We start from the raw sequence: 23,590 nt of genomic DNA, 5'->3' as shown, positions 1-23,590 counted from the left end.
TGATCAGGGAGCTAGTGAAGTTAATCCCGTAATGACTTGTTAAATTAGATTTTGTTTCATCTTAATCCCTTTGTAATGATGGTCTTAGAGATAGAAATAATGAGTAAGTATGACAGGTGCAAAATCTCACAAGTCTATTCAATGCACTAATCTTTCGGAAGTAACATGTGTGAGTATAATTGTGATAAGAGTTGGATGTGCTAGTGCTTTGTAATTATGAGTGAGACTTTAGTAGTAATTTCTGTAAAAGCCTAATAGTAAACCATTGAGTTTGTTTTTGTGGGTTGTCAACATAAAAGATTTATTTAATATTCTTGTATGTTCTTTTGTCCTATCCAATTAGTTTTTTCTCTCTTATTAAATGCATTAGTTTGCCCTTCTATTTTCTTTCCTTGTGTTGCTTGTGTGTTTTTTTTTTATGCGATGATCGTATATAAACGCGTGAGTAGAGGTACGAACAGATGAGGTCAGTAGCTCAAAAGCAGGAGCCCGTCACTATCTTTGATAGTTTTGAATAGTTACTAATTCAGTAGATGAAGTCTTTGCCTTTGTTTTGAAAAATTGTATCAAACATACTTCTCATATTTTGAAGTACTTTGGGATGTTTAGGAAAAGTAATTTTGAGATACAATGTTAAGGGATTGTAATAGTCTTTAAACTTATTCTCTCTCTAAATACATATATATATATATATATATATATATATATATATATATATATATATATTATGTATGTATGTATGACATTTTTAGTATTGATGTTATTAAGTAATGAGTTAAAGTTTTTGAGATCAACTTTTAGGTGTTAAATTATCAAGTTGGAGAGGGATGAAATTGGTTTATTTTTGACAAAAAATGGGACTAATTTGAGATTAAGTCATAACAAATATAAAGACTAAATTGAAATTAAAATAACAAATATAAGGATCAAATTGAGATTAAGTCAATGACGTGATTTTCACAGTGACATGTGGCACTATTGTCATGTCACACTGACACCATCCCGTAGTACAATACTGTTTTGACATGTGGATTTTTTTAAAACTAAATAAAATATAAAATAAATATTCCAATATTTCGAACATGGAAAAAAATACACTTTAAAGTTGGAAGCTATGTGTCTTACATATATGTGGTGTGTTTCTGAGTTTAGTTACTTTGGTTTTGAGTATTGGTATTTTGAAATTAAAAAAAGTATTGTATTCCAATATTTAAACATTATACAAATATGTAAGAATGCAACATAAAAAGTGAATCGTGCAATCTATCCAAATTACATTTAGATATTTAAAGAAAAAAGAAATTTCAAACCACACCAACCTTCATGTTGCTTTGTTTTCTGATGAAATGGATTTTGTCTGAAAACTTATCCAAAAGGATTCATGAGCACGCGCACGCCACTCTCAACCATATCCTGTAAGCTGGGACCCAATTAACAATAGTAATATTAATTATAATAATAAGAATAAAATTATTTATAATAATTTATAATAATAATAATACTAAAAGTAATTGAAAATAATAAGCAAATGAATGTTCCTTGGTTTAGCTTGTTTCCCGGAAAATTTGTACACAGACACATGTCAAGTATTGGGTATGTGGGTTCCTTCCTTTTTTTCCTTCCGCTTCACACTGCACCTGTTATGCATCTTTCTTTCCTTCAACTTTTTTGGATCATTAGAAGCAGAGACATTCAAAAATCAAAGTCAATTCTTTTCATCTCCTGGTCGCATTACCATTTATTAATACAAAAAAACATAATTCAAATCTTCGGATCCTCGTTGCCGAATGAATATCGAATAATAATATTAGTAACAGAAAATATATAAAGAAATATTGGTGTTGTTGCAAAGATTTAGTTGCATTACGGTGAAATTCTGAGAATGGCACACAACGGAAAAGAGTCCCAGTTTTTGACGAGTGATTTCGATGGGGATAACGAAGAACATAACAGACAATCTGGTGATTACAGCAGGAGTGAGCATAGTAATCAATATGACAGTGACGAGGATGGGAATCGCAAAACGCACCCTGAATCTTCTTTCATTTCTCAACAGTGGCCTCAAACTTATAGGTATATGCCAATCTAATTTCTATCTCTTTCTTTTAAATTAAACATAACATGCACCACTTTAGGGCCATTTCTGTTCATGAAACCTTATTATTTGTTGTGTTTTCTTTTTAATGTACATCAAACATATATAGAGCATAATTAATCATCTTATGCTCCACCTCGTTTTTACCTGTGTACCAAATGTTGTTGTCTGAGGTTGGTTTGGCATGATATATATCATTATTATGCATGATGGGTTTTTTTTTTTTTTTTTTTTTTTTTTTTTTTTTTTTTCTATAAATCTATTATACATTTTAACACCTTAATTATCTTAATTATGCTAACATTGCAAGACACAACGATCATTCGCCTTCACATGTAAACATTTATTAATAATTAGAAAGATAAAAAAACATCGGATAAACCAAATTCAAGTAATAACAAATAAAACAATTTTAAACATAGGTAATTGAGATTATTGAAAAAAATAATAATAACCAATTTTAGTGATAAAAAAATATTATTCACTTAGTGACCACTTTAGATATTAGTTTATAAAATAAAAAATTATTGGTTACTAAAATAGTCACTATGAATTAAAAATTATAATTGATCTCTAAATTGGTTACTAATTAATTAGAAACTAATTTAGAAACTAATTCTTTTGGTAGCAAAAACCTTGGTAGCTAAAATTTTGATAGCTAAATTTTAAAAACAAATATAATTAACACTAAAATTAGTCTCTAATTAATTAGTGATCAATGTAGAGACCAATTATAATTTTCTATTCATAATAGTGACTATTTTAGTAATTAATAATTTTTTATTTTGTAAATTGTTATCTAAATTAGTCACTATAGTAATTAATAATTTTTTATCACTAAAATTTGTTGTTAATGAAAGATTTTCTTGTAGTGTACATAGATGATATATAATGATATCATTTATACAAAATTTGATTTTCTAATCTTATAGTAGTTAGTTTGTCTACATAACACTAACAAATATGTGATCATTTAAATTCAATGGATTTATATATTTCGAAACATTTCTACCACCATCCTTTTAAGAGATGATGAAAGAACTTGAATAGAGGAAAACAACTTTGTATACTAACATTGATTTGCTTCCCAACCAAATATGTCAATAGCCAACCAATTTACAATGTTCAAGTGCCAATATAGCACCTATGAGTTTCTGTTAAAGAGACTTTTACAATGAAAAAATGCATGTTACCTCTAAACAAACCTCCACATTCAGCATTACCATGCACTCACCAGCCACCCCATCTCTATTTGTTAGGAAAAAACATATCATCAATGAAGAACATTATCGCATTACCCCCAACAATCACCCTATTAAAAGATAAATAAGCTCAACACAAAAAACACAAGAATATAATGTGAAAACTCCAAAATCGGAGAAAAACTACGACCTAAAGACAACTAGAGAATGACACTATGTAAAAATTTGTACAACACATAGACTATCTTTCTATGCCCTATGACCCCAAGTACACCTACACTCTCTAAAGTAGAAATTTAACTCAAACCTCATAACACTTTGCTACAATAATATAAGAAAATTCAAATACAAGTTTAAAGTATTTTTGGCTTGGGACAAGAAACAACATATACTTATAATCCATTATATAATCACCAACACCCATTCCTTAGCTTATCCTAGAGACGATGTGAAATTTTCCAAGACGTATTATTTTCATCTGTTCAACATTATTCCCATTAATCCATTCTACAATTCGAAAACTCCATAATACTTTCTTATAAAAAATATGTTTCCCCAATCTAGTATTGACATAAAAAATTCAACATAATATTATTCATACTTTCCTTAGAATGCTTCCCAACCATGTGACATTTGTAAAAAGAGAAGTCACTTGGAAAAAGATTGTTGGTATCATGGAAAACTTCAATGTTAGTAATACAAGAAATTTGGCCACATGGAAAAGTATTACCGTAATAAAAATAACCATCAAGAAAACTTTGTTGAAGAACATAATCAAGAGTAACACTTATTCTATGCTAATCAAGAATCTCCTAAGGGAGAAGGAAACTGGTACTTAGATAGTGGATGCAACAATCACATGGTCAAAGATCAAAGCATCTTTAAAGATATTGATACATCTATCAATGTCAAAGTTTAATTGGGAAACAACACCACATTGAAGTCTCAAAGCAAAGGAATTGTCATGGTGGATACAAAGAAAGATACAAAATTCATCAAAGACATTTTACTAGTTCCCAATCTTAAAGAGAATCTTTTAAGTATTGGTAAAACGTTGGAGAATGGATATTCTCTTCACTTAGAGAAAGATGCATGCAAAATCTATGGCAATAGAAGGATAGAAATTGGCCAAGTAAAAATGGAGAAGACAAATAAAAGCTTTCATATAAGCTTCCATATAAGCTTCCATATAAGCTTCAAACCTGGAACTAATATTGCCATGAAGGTAGAAGATGATGACTCGTGGCTTTGGCATTGGAGATTTGACCACTTCAACATACATGCCTTAAAGCTTTATATAAAAAAAACATGATGAGAGATCTTCCATGCTTGAAGGAGAATAATGAATCATGCGAAGGATGTCTCCTCAATAAACAACATTGATTACCATTCTCAATTGGAAAAGCATGGAGAGAAAAAAGACTTACTAGAGTTACCCATATTAATATTTGTGGATCGATGAGGACGCCTTCACATCACAACAATAGGTATTTCATCCTCTTCATCGATGAATTCTCTAGAATGACATTGGTCTATTTCTTAAGGCAAAGTCAGAAGTCTTCGGAATATTCAAGAAGTTCAAGGCCCTTATCGAGAAGTACAGTGAAAAACAATTAAAAGTTCTTAGAAATGATCGTGGCAATGAGTACACAGCTCGCGAGTTTGATAAATTATGCGATGATGAAGGGATAGAGCGACAACTTACAATCTCATATACTCCATAACAAAATGGAGATCGCGAGATCGGTGTTGAATGAGAAAGGACTACCGAATACATTCTGGGCTGAAGTAGCGTATACTGTAGTTTACCTATTCAACAGATGTCCTACTAAAGCAGTTCAAGACAAGACTCCAATGGAAGCTTGGAGCGGAAAGAAACCATTAGCTAAACATCTAAGAGTATTTGGATATGTTTGCTAGATTCACGTTCCAAACCAAAAAGAGACACAAACTAGAAGACAAGATCATACGAGGTATCTTCTTAAGATACAAAGCATAACCAAAAGGCTACAAAGTCTACAATCTTTAGACAAAGAAGCTAAGTATCAACAAAGACATTGAAGTAGATGAAAGCACTACTTGAAACTGAGAATAAGAGCGAATTGATAGAAAGACAATATACATGCCCATCAATTAACCCACTACAAGCCAAGAAGATAAAAATATACATGCTCGAGAATCTTCTGCAACTCTATCATTAATTCAAGATCAAGAAGAGATAACTTGAATCTACTTTTAGGGCAAGCAATTGATCTATACCAACGGGTTCCCACCGCTAGACGAGGATTGACCCATCAACAGGGGAATTAGGTACCGAATTTCTTTAATCAAGCTAGAGAACTTCATGAACTAGATAGTGTGACGATGAAACTTATTGCTATCTATTAATTCCCAGAGTTTAGTCATAACCTCGTAGGCCGGGAATGTCATCAAGAAGCCTTTTCGTCTCAATGTTAGTGTCAGCCACGAGTCAGATCTCTGGTAGACATATATGAATCTTGCAACTTGGCCATACTAGAGCATGCAAGCTTTGAAGAGGCCTAAAAAACAAGAAGAATGGGTGAAGGCAATGGAGGAAGAAGATCAAATTGTAGATATTTTCATAAAGGCGTTACCAAGACCAAGATTTGAACCATTGCGCGCTATGCTTGGAGTTATAGAATTTGCGTCAAGGAGGAGTATTAAAGTGAATGCAAATTCTAAAAGAATGTAGAAAATCCTAAGATAAAAATAATGAAATGTCATGCAAATTCTAGAACAATGAAGAAAAGTCTAAGATATAAGGTAAAGTCTAGAGCATTCTACATAAGTAGTTGTAGCTAGGATTTTCTAGAATAATCATGTGGGAGAAATAGGGTCTATAAATACATATGTACACTACCAATTGATGTAAGAAAACATATAACATAACTACAAACACAATTACAAAATATATTTCTTCGAACGACTACTTTCACATTTTACTATTTCTATATTTTCTCTAACCCATCAACTATTCCTTTCACAACCTTAAAATACTAACAAATCTATCTTCAAAATGAATTTTTAAAATCTGCGAAATACATATTGTAGAACACCAAAGATCATTTCAAAAAATCATTTCATCACCCTTGTCCACTACTATATAAAATGTGTTTTCTAGCACAACATCATAAAAGTCTTTTATTCCTAACCAGATTGAAGTGGATTGAAAATAAGCAATTTGTTGATATTTACGTCTAAAGAAACGAGCATGGGCAAGTACTGTCCAAAGTCTATTATTACAGACAAATTCCCAAACAAACCCAAGAATAAGATTTATTTTCAACTATTAAATTTGTTACCTGCCACCCACCTTTGTATCCTTTGTAGTACAAATTGTCTTCCAATTAACTGTGAAAGTAGCTTGCTTCTCTATATCAGCTGTCCAAATAAAGTTCCTCACCCCTTTTTCTATCTCTAGATGTTGGTTTTATGTTTTCCCATTATACTAAGGATATTCACTATTTTTCTCTTATTTTTCTTTTTCTTTTTTATCATTACTAATGTTTATTCTTATTATTGTTATCATTATTCTTATGACAGAGATGCCATTGATTCTTACACAATATCTGTCGCTCCAAATCTTGAATCAATTATACGAGCACCAAGTGTTATTTATTCAAGCTTTATCGGTGGTGGTTCAAAGAGTATGTTGTTGGAACATGATGAAAAGATCTCTTTTCTATCTGGTGAGGAAGTTCAACCAGGGATATCAAGAAGACAATCAACATGGTGGGAGAAAGCTTCAGTTCAAATGCAAATTCCTGAAGAGTTACCAATTGGTTATGGATGCAGCCTCAGTCAAACAATATTTAACGGTATAGTATCTTTAGAATGGATAATCTTTAACAGTAAAGTCGATCATATCTAATACCATATACTTTGAATCTCTTAATTATATCAAGTGTTCTCAATAAACATTATGAGTTGAATAAGGAGAAAAGTTCCTCCAATATAACCAATTAGAGTGCATTTATACATAGTTTTCGATTGGTTTGTTCTTATTTCAAATCCGTAAAGTAATATCGTTAGAGTCGATCAGTCCTTATACGAGATACTGTTTGGTTTGAGTTTCTGTTCTGTCACTATTTTATCTTTAAAAGATGCATGAGAAGGTTAAAGAAGTATTTAAATTGTTTTTGACTTAGACTTCTAAATGATGTAAGATCATTGGACATTATTTAATAATCATGTTGATTTGGAAGACTGGTTAACTTTTGCAGACACAGGATTGATCCCTACCCTAAAAGTTGTTATTTTGTTTACAAATATCGAAACCCTCTTCCTTCAGTTATTTGTAATTACAATTTTGTGATAAAATTGTTCTTGGGCAGGGATTAATGTGATGGCTGGAGTTGGCCTTCTTTCTACACCATATACAGTGAAACAAGGTGGATGGGCGAGCATGCTTGTGATGTTTTTCTTTGCAATTGTATGTTGCTATACTGCAGATCTTATGAAACACTGCTTTGAAAGCGAAGAAGGAATCGTTAGCTACCCTGACATAGGAGAAGCTGCATTTGGAAGATATGGTCGCCTTATTGTATCAGTAAGAATTTGTTAGGTTTCATTTATAACTTTTGTCGAACAATCGCCTTCAATATGCACATTGGTGCTTTTATTAATTTGTTGACACTATTTTTTATGTCTGTAACAGATCATTTTGTACGTTGAGTTATATGTAAGTTTTAACACTGCATTAAATCAAATACATTGTTTCTCATTTTTGAATATATGTATGAATGAACTCTCTCCTTGAACGCAGTCATATTGTGTGGAGTTTATCATCTTGGAAAGTGATAACCTCACTGGGTTGTTTCCGGGAACATCCTTAGACTGGGGGGGTTTCCACTTGGGCTCCAAACACTTGTTTGGAATCTTAACTGCACTTATTATTCTTCCTACTGTTTGGTTAAAGGATCTACGCGTACTCTCCTATCTCTCAGGTTCTCCAAACTCAACAAGATTTTCATTTGGTCGAAGGATGTTTAAGTTTAGCAGATATTTAAAATATGATTTGTGATGATTGTGCAGCTGGAGGGGTTGTGTCTACTAGTTTGGTTATTTTGTGTATTTTTCTTGTGGGGAAAAGAGATGATGTTGGATTCCACCACCACAGTGGTTCATTAGTGAATTGGAGTGGCATTCCTTTTGCTGTTGGTATCTACGGTTTTTGCTTTGCAGGACATTCAGTTTTTCCGAACATTTATCAGTCTATGGCTGACAAAAGAGAATTTACCAAGGCTGTGGTTGTAAGGTATACGTAGGATGCAAATAAAAAACGTAGAATGAATCTTATGTTGTTCTTTGGTAAACCTAACTGAGTTCTTTGTTACAGTTTTCTTATATGCACATTTGTATATGGAAGCTCAGCTGTCATGGGATTTCTAATGTTTGGTGAAGGGACTTTGTCTCAGATAACATTGAATTTACCTCGTCATGCATTGGCTTCCAAAGTTGCTCTGTGGACAATAGTAAGATACTGAGATTTTTTGGAGTCTTTGCAATTTTTAATTTAATTTTCATTTTTGCTCTGATTTTAGATTCTATTTTTTTTTTCAGGTAATTAGCCCATTAACAAAATATCCTTTTTGATGAATTACTTGGTTTATTGAAATCCAACATGGATTGATTATATTGAAGATACATTTTCATTTAGCTTTTCTTTAATTTTAAACAAATATGCTTTGATGATGAACCCATTGGCAAGGAGCTTTGATGAGTTGCTACCGATTACCGTGTCAAGTAGTTATTGGTGTTTCATTACTCTTAGAACGGTGTTGGTTATATCTACAGTTTGTGCTGCTTTTCTCATTCCATTTTTTGGTAAGTCTTCCACTTTTTAATACTAATTACATATTTATTATGTATATCTATATATTTAAAAAATGTATTTAGATCAAACAATTGTTCATGAAAAACTGTATGTTAACAGTGTAACATGTGCCATATGACCAACACGAATTTATTATAATTTCAGGGCTTGTGATGGCTTTAATAGGTTCTCTCCTCAGTTTGCTAGTGGTAAGCATACACCAGTTATGATTTACAGGAATATTTCTGGAATAGAGTTGAACGAAAAATATTATGAATTGTCGGTCCAATTTTTTTGTAAAAAAAATAAAAAATACAATGATACACTTATACGATGTTTTTTAGATTTGTTTAAAAAATTAAGGTGGAAATAAAATATTGATTTATCTTCTATAGTTGTGCATTCTCTAACTTATCCCTTTTTTTTTGTTTTATTAGCAAGCATGCTTATATTATACGAAATATGAAACTTCTACGTAATGAAAAATGCTATATTTTTCAGGCAGTGGTGTTGCCATCTTTATGCTTTTTGAAAATTGTGGGAAAAAATGCAACATGTACACAGGTATGAGTCTGGCTGATCATGATCCTTAATATTTTTTTTTTCTTTAGCTGCATTTAGTTTATGAAAATATTAAGGTCATTATTGTGGGTATTAATTTGATCGTTAATTTGAGAAAGGGAACCTTCTTTATTTTGGTTGAATTGGTGACAAATTAGTAATTAAAAACAACTATTTATTCATGTTTGTTGTTACAAGTGACTTGTTTCATTTTTCTAATTTCTTACTCTAAAATTTTGATCTTTCAGAGTTTTCTCTTTTAACATTTGTGGTTGGGATCATTAGGTTGTTCTTAGCGTCATAATTGCTGTGCTTGGAATCGCTGCTGCTTTGATCGGAACATACTCATCTGTATCCAAAATTTTGCAAAAATAACCAGAATCACTGATGAGGCCTTCCATGTTTGAACATGATCTTCATCCTTTCATGGCAAGGTCCAAGTTTTTTTAGAGATTACATTCATGGAAAATTGAACTTAAATCGAATGTCAACATTGTTGTTCAATTAGCTAACTCAAACTCTTGCTTATTTTTGTATTTTTATAATAATATACATGAATTATTCTTCGTTCGTAAACTTCAAAATGGATAAATTTTTTTTTCTTTCAATCACGAGTGATTAGCACACATTCAAAATTCACCTTCAATTTTACGAATGGTGCCCTAAATTATATCCATATCTCCAAATAAATTTCAACTCGTGAATTAATCCTACTTATTAAGAGATCAAGTTTGATTGAGTTGAAAAAATATCTATTTCTTTTTCAAATTGACCCCAATTTACTTAATAAATGTAGATCAAATTGAATTCATCTTACTTAATACACAAATTAAATGATTTCAAATCGGGTTAGATGTGAGTTAATCGGTAAACCATCGACAACAAGCTATTTATGTAACATTTTTAATAATTTTTTTATTATAATTATTTATTATTTAGGGTTGACAATTTGATCTTTTTACATTCTAGATTGTTTTTTAAAAATGTTAAAATAATTTGAATGTTTAATTTATTTGTTTATCAAGGTTAACACTTTAATTTTCAACTAATATATTTATAATAATGTGTGGTGAAATAGGTAAACATTTTGATCATATTATAATAAAAAAATAATTAAATCAAACTATTCTTATTATATTACAATAAATATATTAAATAAATAAAATATACACTTAAGTGAATCAATCAACTAATCCACTAATATATAGTATGTCAAACTAGATTTACAAAATTTATGACTCAAAACCGAATTCAACTCAATTCATCATTAAACAACCTTATAAGCGGTTAACTATTTTTTTACACCTTAATTGAAAAAAATAAAAGTAAATTAATTAACCACTAATACAATAAACATTCGGTTAAGTCCGTATTTTTATCTTGAGAGTTTAATGCGAACTTCATTAAAATGCAGACTTATGGAAGAGTCATATTACAATATACAATATTAAGTGTCATATAAGTAAAGTATGGAATATTATTAGTGTTGAGAATTTATAAAGATTGTAAATATGAGAGATATAAGATGGTCGTGTATATCTCGACCCAAGCAAGGTCAAAGGGACATCTCGGCTCAGAGTAGGGGAAATTAGTGTACAGGTATGCAGACGAGGACGCTTCATCCCAGGCGGAAAGGAATGTAATTGTGTCCTTTGTAGTTACAATGATCATGAGGCATATCAGTATTGATAAAAAGAATAAGAACGCCCTTGAATAGTAATGACAGGATTAAGGTCAACTAGTATAAAATAAGGCTCAGTGACTAAGGGTAGAGGTATGTTTTTATCGCTTTCCTATATACACACCATATTGAAGTATTATTGACTTGAGTGTCAGAGTGTCTGCAGGTACCCACTCCTGGAGTCAGTGCTAGTTGCAGTCCAAAGGTGAGTCCTGAGGAGAACAAGTGGAAGACTAAAAGTTCTTAAAATCACTTGGTTTCATACAAGAACATTTTGGCGCCTACCGTGGGGCCAACGACTCCCCTTGTCCTAGACTATGGGGCTTGTACCAGTACACCCAATAAGTCTCTCATCATTTAGGAGTCGAGGTTAAACGCAATTTAAATACTTTTTCCTCCCTTTATCCTTCGAGTCTTTTAAGGACAAAACCGTGACTGAGCTCCGTGCTTCAAAGTAGACAATAAACACGGTGGTTGTTCCTATTGATGTTGTTGGATCAGAAAAAAATTATAAAATATTATAAATTTATCACACAATACAATTCTGCATCAATTATTAAAAACTTATCCAAAAACTATTTATACTAGTAGTGATATGCCTTTAGTCAATTCATGCTATAATTCTTGCCAATGTTGATTGCTTATTTCATTAACCTTGCCAATGTTGATTGCTTATTTCATTAACGAGGAAATCATGTATAAAATCATTACAGTCAGCAGTATTTATGAAACATCGTATGTAATGTACTATTTGATTCTCTGTGTAATTGATCTTGTACCTGAATTTTGAAAACTATTACGGATTTAACATGTGTTTGAGATCATGGGGGTTTCTTCTTGCATTCACAATATTTCTTCTGCACCTCAAAAAATTCATGTTTTTTCATTTATGTTCTTGAAAAATTAAATAAATAAATAAAATTTAATTAGGTAGACGTAATAATTAAACAATTATGAAGTGACAGAGGTAGTTGGCTGCCTAAATTAATTGACAGTAGTGTTTTATATGTACCCTTGCACCCCCTCTTCTTTCACTTTCACTTTCACTGCAAAAGAAGAATTTTCATTTTTGGCTGAGGTGTGAATTTTGCAGTTCAGGGTCCACTCGTATTTCACCACTTTGCTTCCTTCTTCTCACAAAAAAAGGTACGCATAGAAAGATAAGTTTATATTTGATAAGTTTATGTTTGAGGTAAATGTTATAGGTGAAAAAAAATTGAGTTGGGGTTTTAATGTTCTACACATGTTACATAAGTAATTTCTCATCCGGCCATTTACGAAAGTCGACTTCCAAAAGACAAGTGGACTTCTGCGGAAGTGAAGTTATTTTTTTTTCATATACGGAAGTCGACTTTCGGAACACAAATGAAAAAATTCCAACTTCCAGAAGTGGACATCCGAAAGTGTATGTGTAAAACGGAAGTAGACTTCCGGTAGAGAAGTGAAGTTTTTTTTAGTGTTATGGAAGTGGACTTTCGGTCTTTAAAAAAGTTATTTTTCGCAATTACGGAAGTTGACATCCGGAAATGAAATTTAATGGATGTCGACTTCCGGTGAGTAAATTTTCTTTTTCTTGTGGTAAGTTTCTTTTGTTTCTTCGGATGTGCTAACATGTTTCTCTTTTTTTTTTTCTACTTTTTCCCCTTCCGTAGCATGCCTTCTCTTTTCTTTTTCCACTTTTTCCACTTCCGTAGGATGCTTCCTTGATAGATAAACAAAGTGATTTTTTTATTTAGTTTTATTTTGTAGTTTTGTTAGGGTTTGAGTAATAACTTATGTTTTATTTATTATTTATTTATACTTTTTATTTAATTTTTATTTACATGAATATTTATTTTTTGTTTATATATTTTTTATTGTTATATTTTTGTGTGTTTAATTATTATTTGTTTAAGTTTACTATTTATTTATTGTCTGTTTGTTTTATAATTTTGAATGAATATTTTTATTTTTTATTGATTTAATTTTATTTATTTTGAATTTTTTTATGGTTTACTGTTTATGTATGTTTTATTTTTGTATATTTATTTTATTGTTAGAGGAATATTTTAATTTTTTTATATTTTTTTATATTTTTTAAAAAGTGGTATTGATTACTAATGTTAGATTATAGGTGGTTAAAGTTATTTAAGATGGACGATCTCCCTATAACTTTCATGGAATCACAAGTAAATTCAAGTTTCATATCAGATTTTTCTTTTTTTATAAATGAGATATGTGACGGAGACTATACAAATAATTTTACAACTGATCAGATATTTTCAACATGAGATGAGTTGATTTAGTAGGTTCGAGGGATAGCATTTCAACAAATAAATTATTAAAGTACAATACTAACCTGGCCCCCAAATAGCCCATGCGACATGATCAGCGAATCCGGTCAACAAAGACGTATCCTCAGGCCCTCCAGGAAATCCTCCTAAAACATCGTGGTCCTGCCCCGCAACAACGTTCTCATGGTGAATTATATTTTCTTGCTCCTCATGAATATCAACAGGAGTTGGTGATGATGGACGAACTTCTCCATGACTAGTTGATGAACTAGCTTTCCCATGAGATGATGGACCACTCTCTCTATGATGACCCTTACCTCTTCTGCAAACAGATGCAGTAGGTCTCTGCCTAGGCTCCTGCTTAGAAGTCTCAGCATATGAAGAACTTGAGCCACCACGACGTGCTCCTCTTGTCATAGCCATGTATGTAATTAACAAATTTAAAGACATATTAAATTTCTAGTTAATTAAAAATAAAATTATTCAAACAATATAATTAATTAAAATTATCCAAAATTATAAATAATAATAATTATAATTTTTCAAAATAATAATTAATTATAATTATTATTATTCAAAATTATAATTTATTATTATTATTAATCAAAATTATAAATAATTATAAATAAAATTAATCAATATTTTAATTAATTAAATTAAAATTAAATAATATTAAAATTAATTTAAAATAATCTTTTTCAAAATTATAATTATTAAAAATTATAATTATTAAAAATTATATTTACTTAACAATAGAATTAATTAAAATTAAAATTATTCAAAATCATAAATAATAAAAATTTTAATTATTCTAAATTATAATTAATTAACATTATAATTAATTAAAATTAAATTAAATTATAATTATAATTAATATCAAAAGTTATTTACATTAAAATTAAGTACAAAAAAAATTACAACGTGTTTATGGAAGTTGCCATACGGAAGTCGACTTCCGATGATAATTTTTGCACACCTATGGAAGTCCACTTCCGGGCACAACATGGAAGTCATGCCTCCTACGGAAGTAACGCCTCCTGCGGAAGTCATGCCTCCTACGGAAGTCACGCCTCTTATGGAAGTCATTAAATCACTTGTCTCTTCTTACAGAAGTCACTTCCACTTACGGAAGTCATTTTCAACTATGAAAGTCAACAACTACAATCACGGAAGTCAGTTTTAATTATGGAAGTCGACTTCCGGTATTGATGGCTTACGGAAGTCAACTTCCGTAAGTGTCATTTTCATGTTATTCATGGTGATCTACATAAGTCCACTTCTGAAACTTGTTTTTGTCTATGGAAGTCCACTTATGTCATTTTATGGCTCACAGAAGTCGACTTCCAAAATTAAATCACTTGATGAACTCGACTTCTGGTTTGTGGTTTACGTTTTTCACTCATAGATCTATGCTCCAATAAAAAAATGTTTATACTTATAGATGCAGCAAACTTGGCAACAACAATAAAAAAAATTAAAAACTACAAAGGGAGGAATACGATTACATGTTAATGTAGAGGAATGACGAAGGGAAGAGGAGAGAAAAAAATAGAGAGGATGAGTGTAGCTTGAGGGGCGACCTTAAAGAGTGAGGAGAGTGAGACAGAGGAGGATTTGGGGGGTGAGGTGAGGAGGCGGTTAGGTTTAGGTTAAAAGAGAGTGAGGAGTAGTTTTCACTAAATAAGAGAGATAAATGAGAGAAGTGGTTGATTTAAAATTTTAAAATGATCAAAGGAAAATTTTTTATTTTAAGAAAAATTTGGAGGTGCAGAAGAAATATTGGGGATGCAGGAAGAAAACCCCTGAGATTATTGATTCACAATTTTATATTATAATAATTTCATCATTTAGTTAATACTTATTACTATTTTTAAAAATTTATCATTGTTGATAAAAAAATTATGTATAAAATAATTATTATTTTACTATTAAAAATTCTCATATTACATAAGATTTTTCTTGTAAATTTATTAAAAAAATTGCATTTATTAATAATTTTTCTTAGAAAATTGTAAAATTCGTAAGTATTTCCTACACAATTTATTGTGAAAAGTTTTTATACAAAATATTTTACAAAAAAATTGACAGCAATTTTCTATAAAAAAAATTTCATAACAAAATTTATTAGTATTTTTTGCGAAAAGAAATTCAAAATAAATGAATTCTATAATAGTGTTTGTGACAAAACAGATGTCTACATAGTATATATGGATATGTAACTAGTGATTCAATTTACACATTTATTTATAATAATTAATGGTGAATTTGAATATAAAATAATTATGATTTATAGTAAAAAAATATATGTACAATTTACACATGTGTTATATAAATATATGTACCATTGAGGCATGGACTATATATTTTAAAATATAGTTATAAATGATTAAATTCACCAATTTATTTACAATAATTATATTAGTTGTACAATATATTTATTTCTTATACCAACAAAATATCATTCTAATATAATATATCATATTATTAATCATAGTATTAGTGTAGGTTAACTAATGCTGCTATATGGCATATCTTATGGTATTGTTTAAATTTCAATACATTAATATTGTTTTTTCATAGAACAAGCGATATTAAGAATCTTCAGTCTTTCACATGTTCTTCTTGAAAATCGTCTTTGGACTGTTTCTGACGCTTTTTCTGGGGATGGGTACCTACAGACATTCTGACACTCAAGTCAATAATACTTCACTGTGGTCAACGACGGATCTTTTTGGGGGCAGGGAGGGGACCTGGCCCCCCCATTTTCTTTTTTTTTTTGAATTTTATATGTATATATATAAAATATAAAAATTTATCAAATTTTTAAATTTTTTTAAATTCTAGGTAATATATATTACAAATTAATAAAAAAATATTTTTTTTTATTTCTTTTATTTAATGTAAATACATAATAAAATATAAAATTAAATATAATAAAAAATAAAAATATTCTTAATTTTTCTTTTGGTCTCTATTTTTATTTAAAAATTGACACTAGGATTAAGTTAATTACACTAATAAAGTAAATCATTCATATTAAGAGTCTCAATTTTAATTAAAAGATCATTGATCTATTTCGAGGAATTCAACGAAATATATCGTAAAAGACCGAATTACATTAGTTTTTCAAAAATCGGGACCAAATTGAGATTAAAAAAAATGGAGGACCAACTTAACATTGTTAAACGAAAGAATGAATCAAAGGAGTAATTAAACAAAATATTTATTAACATAATTTTTATTTTTCTTTTCATTATTTTTTTAGTTTTTCATAAATTGTAATAATCTCTCACTCTCATATGTCTTCTTTTTTTTTTCTAAAGAAAAAAAAAAGTTAGACATAAACTCATTATATTTCTCATTTATCCTCTTTCTTTGATATCTCTTGTCTTACTTAATAATAAAAACATTATTTTTTTTATCTTATGAGCTTTTTGTATATTCATTTTTTATGAATGTAGAAAAAAAAATATTATGTATTAATAATAATGAATATATTTTTCTTTTATTAATTACGTGTCTTAAGTTTTTATTAGATTATCATCAACTATTTTTTAGTATTATTTACAAAAAAAATATATATATTGATAAAGAATGGAAGAATACATTAATCATAAGAGTGATGAAAAGGAAATTATTGACTAAAACAAGACAGATTCTACCTCTTCACATATTATATTTTGAAACATTATGCTAATAATAAAAAATGATCAGTTACAGAAGTCATTTGTTGAAGCATTATACTAATGATCGAATATAAGATCTCAAAATTATATTACGTTGACCCCTCCGACACTTTTGGTCAAGATCCATCACTGACTATGGTGTGTATGTAGAAAAATGATAAAAACATACCTCTACCCTTAGTCACTTGACCTCATTTTATATTAATTGATTCCAATCATGTCATTACTTATTCTTTTCATCAATATTGATATGCCTCATGAATACTATACTCTAATTGTCAAAGATCGTTACATTCCTTTTCGCTACACTGACTTCCCCTGTTCTGAACCGAAATGTCCCCTTGACCTTACTTGGGCCGAGATATACATGGTCATCCTGGATCGAGATACTCCTTACCCTTCGTGCCAGCTTCCCAATTTCTTCACACACCAAATGGGCTGAGATGTTTCCCTGTCCCTCTGCCATGCTGGGCCGAGACTATACCAGTCTCCTCGTACAAATATGTTACGATTAATTTATAAACACATAGTTCTCCCTTAAATTCACATATTTTAAAATGAAACAAAACGAGTAAAGCATATGAGTTGATGGTAAACAAAAATTCAAAGACTTCACGCCTTCTACTCTTATATTATTGTTTTGTTTTTCTTCTATACATATATTCCAATGCATAATTATATTCTTACGAAACCCAAATGGAGTTATTTTTAACTTTTTTTTCCGCCGCATCAATTAAAAATAGTATAATATTCTTACAAAACATCTTCCTTTTCGGCAAGAATAAAATTAAAGGGGTAAAACAAACACCATTTTCTAAAACTAAAAGTAAAATAAAATACATTTGTAATCTTAAATATGTAATTCGGATTTTTATCTTTTTTTTATCGTAAGAACATATTTTATATTACAAATACTTACTTTTCTTATAATAAATATTTAAGTATTTTTGTTTGAGCCGTATGAGATGAAATTCGTATATTTTCTTGTTACGACCATATGAATGAATAAAAAAAAAATCTATGATGCATACTATAATCACGATGTTTCAAAACAAATTTTAATTGAAATTTAAAAATTTCCTGAGTAAGAATTGATAGATCATCATTTCTTCAATGAATAGATAAAATATAATGAAAAAAAAAATTCAAGGAAAGGTTTGTCCTTTACTCAAAATAAAGACAAACTGGAAAAACTTGAAAGAAAAAAAATAATTTATTTTTAGAACTCTTTTAAAAGATTTTTAAATCCAGTTACAAGGTCTAAATATTTAGTATGAACCATAATATTAAGATTTTTAAAATCTATTTTTTATATTTCGTGCTCCTACACTAAACACTAACCCAATCCAGATGAAACTACTATTACTTGAACTCAGCTTCTCTTTTTTAGCCAATAAAGATTCACTACTAAAAAAATTCATATTTTCTGCCAATTTTGTTTTGAAATTTTTTTTGCAGAAAATACATATAAATTTTCTTATGAAAAAAAAATTGCAGGAAATTGCTGTCAATTTTTTTGTAAAATATTTTGTATAAAACACTTTCCGTAACAATTTTTTTAAGAAATACTTGCGAATTTTATAATTTTGTAGGAAATAATTATTCACGAAGGAGTTATCTGCCAATTAAAATTCTTAGAAAAAATAGAAGAAAAAAGTCTTTTCTTGCAAATTGTGTTAACAAATTTGAAGAAAATTTCCATATAATATGAGAATTTGAAGTAGTGATCGAAGTCGCTCTTACACTTACTCTATTTAAAATCTTTCTAATTTATCATATGAAAAGGGAGAAAGGGGTTGCTACTACCAAGCAATTGGTGGATAAGCTCTACGGTGCAATCAAACAATGAAAGAGTGGATTGGATTCTCTTTCTCTAAGGGACACTTCATGGAATTCATTTTTTCTTTGTAGTTTCTTTTAAAAGCAGCATCCCTTGGCTCAATCTTTAATTGAATTATTGATAGAACTTTGATCAATATTCAAGAAGAGATCCAGAATCACAGCAAGATCGTAAAACAAACATCATTTTCTACAACTAAAAATAAAATAAAATACATTTGTAATCTTTAATATGTAATTCTATACATTTAATTATTTATTTTTATCTAAATCACAAACTTTTAAAATATTAAATTAAGATTATTTAGCAACAAAAAGTAATTATTAGTTACTATATTCATCAATTTAAATATTAATTTATAAACAAAATTTATTGATAACTAAAATAGTTTCAAAAAATTATAATTAATTTCTAAATTGGTAACTGAAACCGTTTTTATTATTGATCTTTAAATTGTTCACTAATATTAACTAAGAAGATTTTGACTAACAAATGAATTGACCTTCTTTAAATTAACCTCTAATTAAGAAATTAATTTTTAAATTAGTCTCTAAATATAATTTTTTTACTAAAATATTAATCATCTTTGTAGTGTATATATCTAAACGTGTTTTATTCTGATATTCTAAGTTAGAAGTTACTTGAAGCACAAAGGAATAAAAGTTGGAAAAGAAGCATCCCAGAAGCTGACACATAAAAAAGTCTTATCAGATGACCAAGACATACATAAACTGATAAAATGATCAAAGTCTCATAGCAAGTTGATAGATAGAAGAAAAGGTTCGCCCCACCATTACCAGAGAGGATCCATAAGAAGATGCAACTTGCAGGAAATAACCCCAATTTTGTCCTTCAATTTGGTCCTGTTTGCATCACCCACACACATAACTTCCTTTTCTTTCCATCATATAATTATTTCTCAATCTTTCTGATGAGACACGCGCATCCTATATTATCTTTCACATTTAATTTAACAAAAATGCATAAAACCTTCCACATTCTCATTCAACTCCTTTAAATCAAATTAAACCATACCATACTTAGCAGACATAATATATCATAAAATCACTCCAAAAAATTACCATTTATACGTTTTCCTTCTGAGAAGTGCAGCATGAGGAAACAACTAATGTGCAGAAACAAGATGATCAAAAACGTGCAAGGGCATTAGCTATACTTGTTCTCATGAAACAAAGAATTGGTATATAATATATCAATTATGACACCTCATTTCAAACTCAAAAATATATTAAACTGTGAAATCTGCGAGGATATTCATGAATATACATAGGATTCACTTTTTCTATGTTTGGCCGAATGCAATTGTATAATCGTCATGAGAGGAAACTGAATGGGTCTTTCTCAACCATGTTGTCTCACTGTCTGAAGTGACTACTTACCTCATCTTGCCACTGTAATTCATGATCAAATTTCTACATGGTTGGTGCTAAATTTTCTATAAATGGATATGGAGGTACACAAATACCAGAAAGCTCCAGTTTCAACAACGTTAAGAGTTTCATAATCCAACCTAAGGGTTTTTTATTATATGCATCATAAATAGTCAAGAAAGCTTAGGTAGTGTATATTTAATTTAGCTTGATTACTGACTAAAAAGAAGATAAGATTCAAATTATACGAAAGTGGATTTGCAGATGCTTCAAACAGTAAGAGCTACAAGAGTTTAATTTTTATCTGCTACTATAACTTATACTATCAGAAACTACTTTTAATATAATTTTAACATATATTATTATAAAATTAAATATATGTATACTGTATACGGATTGAATAATAATAATATAAAGACTTTTTTTGTAGTGAGTTTGTTTAAATAAAGTCCTATATCTAATTGTCAACTGCAACTGGAATATATATTGTTTATCGTATGTTTTTTCCGTACATCTCTTTTTCTGTCATATCGAGTATTTTATCTCGGAATTCTCTAAAACTTCTTATCTGTTTCTTTGGATGAAGTTTTGTTGTACAGAATACAATTTCTCTTTATGGTTTCATAAAGTGTCATAATTTAGGAAAATGTCATAGAGCTGTGGCAGAAGTACACCAATATAAATATATAAATATATATATATATATATATATATATATATATATATATATATAGTGATAACTATACGCCAAAATACAGCAATTATGGGAAATATTCATACTATATATATAAAAAAGGATGAGATATACATATAGGAATATCTAACTTTCAATTTTAAACCATCGCTTTTGCTTTTGCTCATTGTAAACAAACAGTAACTGGAGCAATGTTTATGGCTGCGTAATCTGGTGTTGGGGACTCACTGCGTAACCTGGGTTTAACTTCAACATGAAAACAACTTTTTGTTGCTTTATTAGACTGTTTTGCTACCTTTTGCAATGAGCAAATCCGATTTGTATGTGTTTACATGAATATTATTTAACTTAACATCATGTTACTATCTCAGCAACCAAATATCAAATAAGAAAACTATATCCTCTTTTATAGAGATATCAGAAAGGTTTTGTTTTAACAATATCTAAAAAACATCATGTCCAAAACACTTTTTAAACAGATAATTTAAAATATAATTAAATCACTGAAACCCAGTTCTAATCAAAATCAATTCTACAACTAGAACTTATCTAAACCAACAATGTTCTTCATTGAAATCATAATTAGGGATTTTCACTGCATCTGAATCCACTACTATACCAACTTGAGCAGATCTTATGCTGAGTTGAGTATTAGAGAAAAAGAAATTGTCCAGAGAAGAAAATGATCTTAGTTAAGGAGAAAGATGTGATTAGGTATACGGGCAAGGATTTTCTCCGAACGAAACTCTAGTATTGGAATCATGAGACGTACTAAAAATAAGTGGACATTGAAGTCTTCTTCATGAGTTGGGTCCCCATTTCCCTATCAGCTTTCTTTTTACCATCAAATTCAATTCCAACCACCAAAACAAATCAATCAATTCTTGCACCTAGTTGCCTTACTTGCTTATCCATCCACAACAAGGGTAAAGAAGAAAACCGCCGGAGGAACCTCTGTGCAAAACCCTTCCAACCATGCACATTCCCAAACCATCCCAAACCCCACATCCCAATGCCCTAATTTCCTTTTCATGATAACCAAACACACAAAAAAACCAAAACCACTTTCAAATCAACCAAAGTTAGCATCATTAAGTCACAGTTAATCAACCAATCATCAGATTATTGAGTCACCTCAGTCACATAAAGTATAAATTACACATAAACAAGCACAAATATATGTATCTAACAGATCAAGGGTCCAAAAAAATCAACAATTGAAAACAACCACCCATCCATCCATTTATTAGTATATATGGGATATATAGATAGAGAGACAATCAATTAAGTTGGATTTAAATTGGAGCTTAACCTTAGCAAAGAAAAAACATAATGATGATAACAATAATAATAGTAATAATTAATTACACTGCATCATCAGTGGTATAGTATCACCAGTAATTAAGATGGGGAGATTCATAGAATAGAGTTGCAGGAAGCAGGGAGGAAATGCTCTCTATCATCTGGGGAGTGAAAACGTCGTCGTCCGGAGCCTCGAAGGAAGAAGAGGGTTGCGGCTGGTGTTGCTGGTGGTGTTGTACGGAATTGTTGGGATCCGTAGGGAGAGGGATGACATGGTCGTCAACATTGGTGACCTTGTCAGAAGAGGAATCATCGGAGGAATCGAGCGCGTGGAAGCGTGTGGGGTTAGGCGGCGACTGGGCGTCTTGGCCGGTGAGTTCTTGCACGAGGGCACGAAACTCGGAGGCGCTGGTTTTGATTTTCATGGGGTTGGATATGTACACCACTTTGACAGGGTGTGGGTTGTTCCTCTTCTTGGGTTTGGTTTTCTTTGTGGGGGCGCGTTGTTGCACGCTGGTGGTGCGCATGGCGGTGTCCATTGAAGGGTGTCGTACTGAGTTTGTTAGAGAGGATAATGAGGAGCGTACATGGGATTGGGGAATAAAAGGAGGGGCGTTTTTTCCGGGAAGAGGAGAGAAAGTGAAAGAAAATGATTTGTTGGGTAGAGGCAAATGGAAAGTTAATAGGAAATGAAGGAGAGTGAGTAAGTGAGTGAGTGAAGGAAAGTGTGAGCAATGGTGGTGATGGCGTGGGCGTGAGCACACTCCCAGCCGACACTGGGCGCGTGTTTCATTTTCTCTCTCTCTTTTATTTTGTCTTTTTCTCTTCCCTTGCCCTTTCCTTCTCCTACTTATCAAATTATTTCTTCCATCTAAACCTAACGTAATCTATTCTATAACTCTTCTTATCTTAATTAATACATAATAATATCCACTAATTTTCTAAATCATTATTAGCCCAATTTTTCCATTATTCCAAACCCTACTTAGTACAACCTAATCCAGTATTATTCCAACCAACCATTTCAGA

General features: G+C 30.3%; 2 protein-coding genes across 2 annotated transcripts; one reads left to right on the top strand and one right to left on the bottom strand.

Moving 5' to 3' along the window:
- Positions 1-1,657: 1,657 nt before the first annotated feature.
- On the top strand, positions 1,658-10,261 carry LOC114190520 (amino acid transporter AVT1A-like). The gene is made up of 12 exons (XM_085667164.1): positions 1,658-2,073; positions 6,862-7,136; positions 7,653-7,867; positions 7,976-7,999; positions 8,084-8,264; positions 8,353-8,575; positions 8,657-8,792; positions 8,881-8,904; positions 9,003-9,144; positions 9,299-9,342; positions 9,635-9,697; positions 9,980-10,261. The coding sequence occupies exons 1-12, from the start codon at positions 1,883-1,885 to the stop codon at positions 10,067-10,069; spliced, it is 1,608 nt and encodes a 535-aa protein (XP_085523290.1). The 5' UTR covers positions 1,658-1,882; the 3' UTR covers positions 10,070-10,261.
- Positions 10,262-22,476: 12,215 nt separating this feature from the next.
- Positions 22,477-23,255, bottom strand: SIB2 (VQ motif-containing protein). The gene has a single exon (XM_028067858.2). The coding sequence runs from the start codon at positions 23,098-23,100 to the stop codon at positions 22,651-22,653; it is 450 nt and encodes a 149-aa protein (XP_027923659.1). The 5' UTR covers positions 23,101-23,255; the 3' UTR covers positions 22,477-22,650.
- Positions 23,256-23,590: the final 335 nt, after the last annotated feature.

The sequence above is a fragment of the Vigna unguiculata genome, chromosome 1, assembly GCF_037176805.1.
Source record: "Vigna unguiculata cultivar grain cowpea cultivar isolate G323 ecotype 2 chromosome 1, ASM3717680v1, whole genome shotgun sequence".
In the NCBI taxonomy this organism is placed as follows: domain Eukaryota; kingdom Viridiplantae; phylum Streptophyta; class Magnoliopsida; order Fabales; family Fabaceae; genus Vigna; species Vigna unguiculata.
Note: the sequence above shows the minus strand (reverse complement) of the source record. Positions and strands in the feature narration are given on the sequence as shown.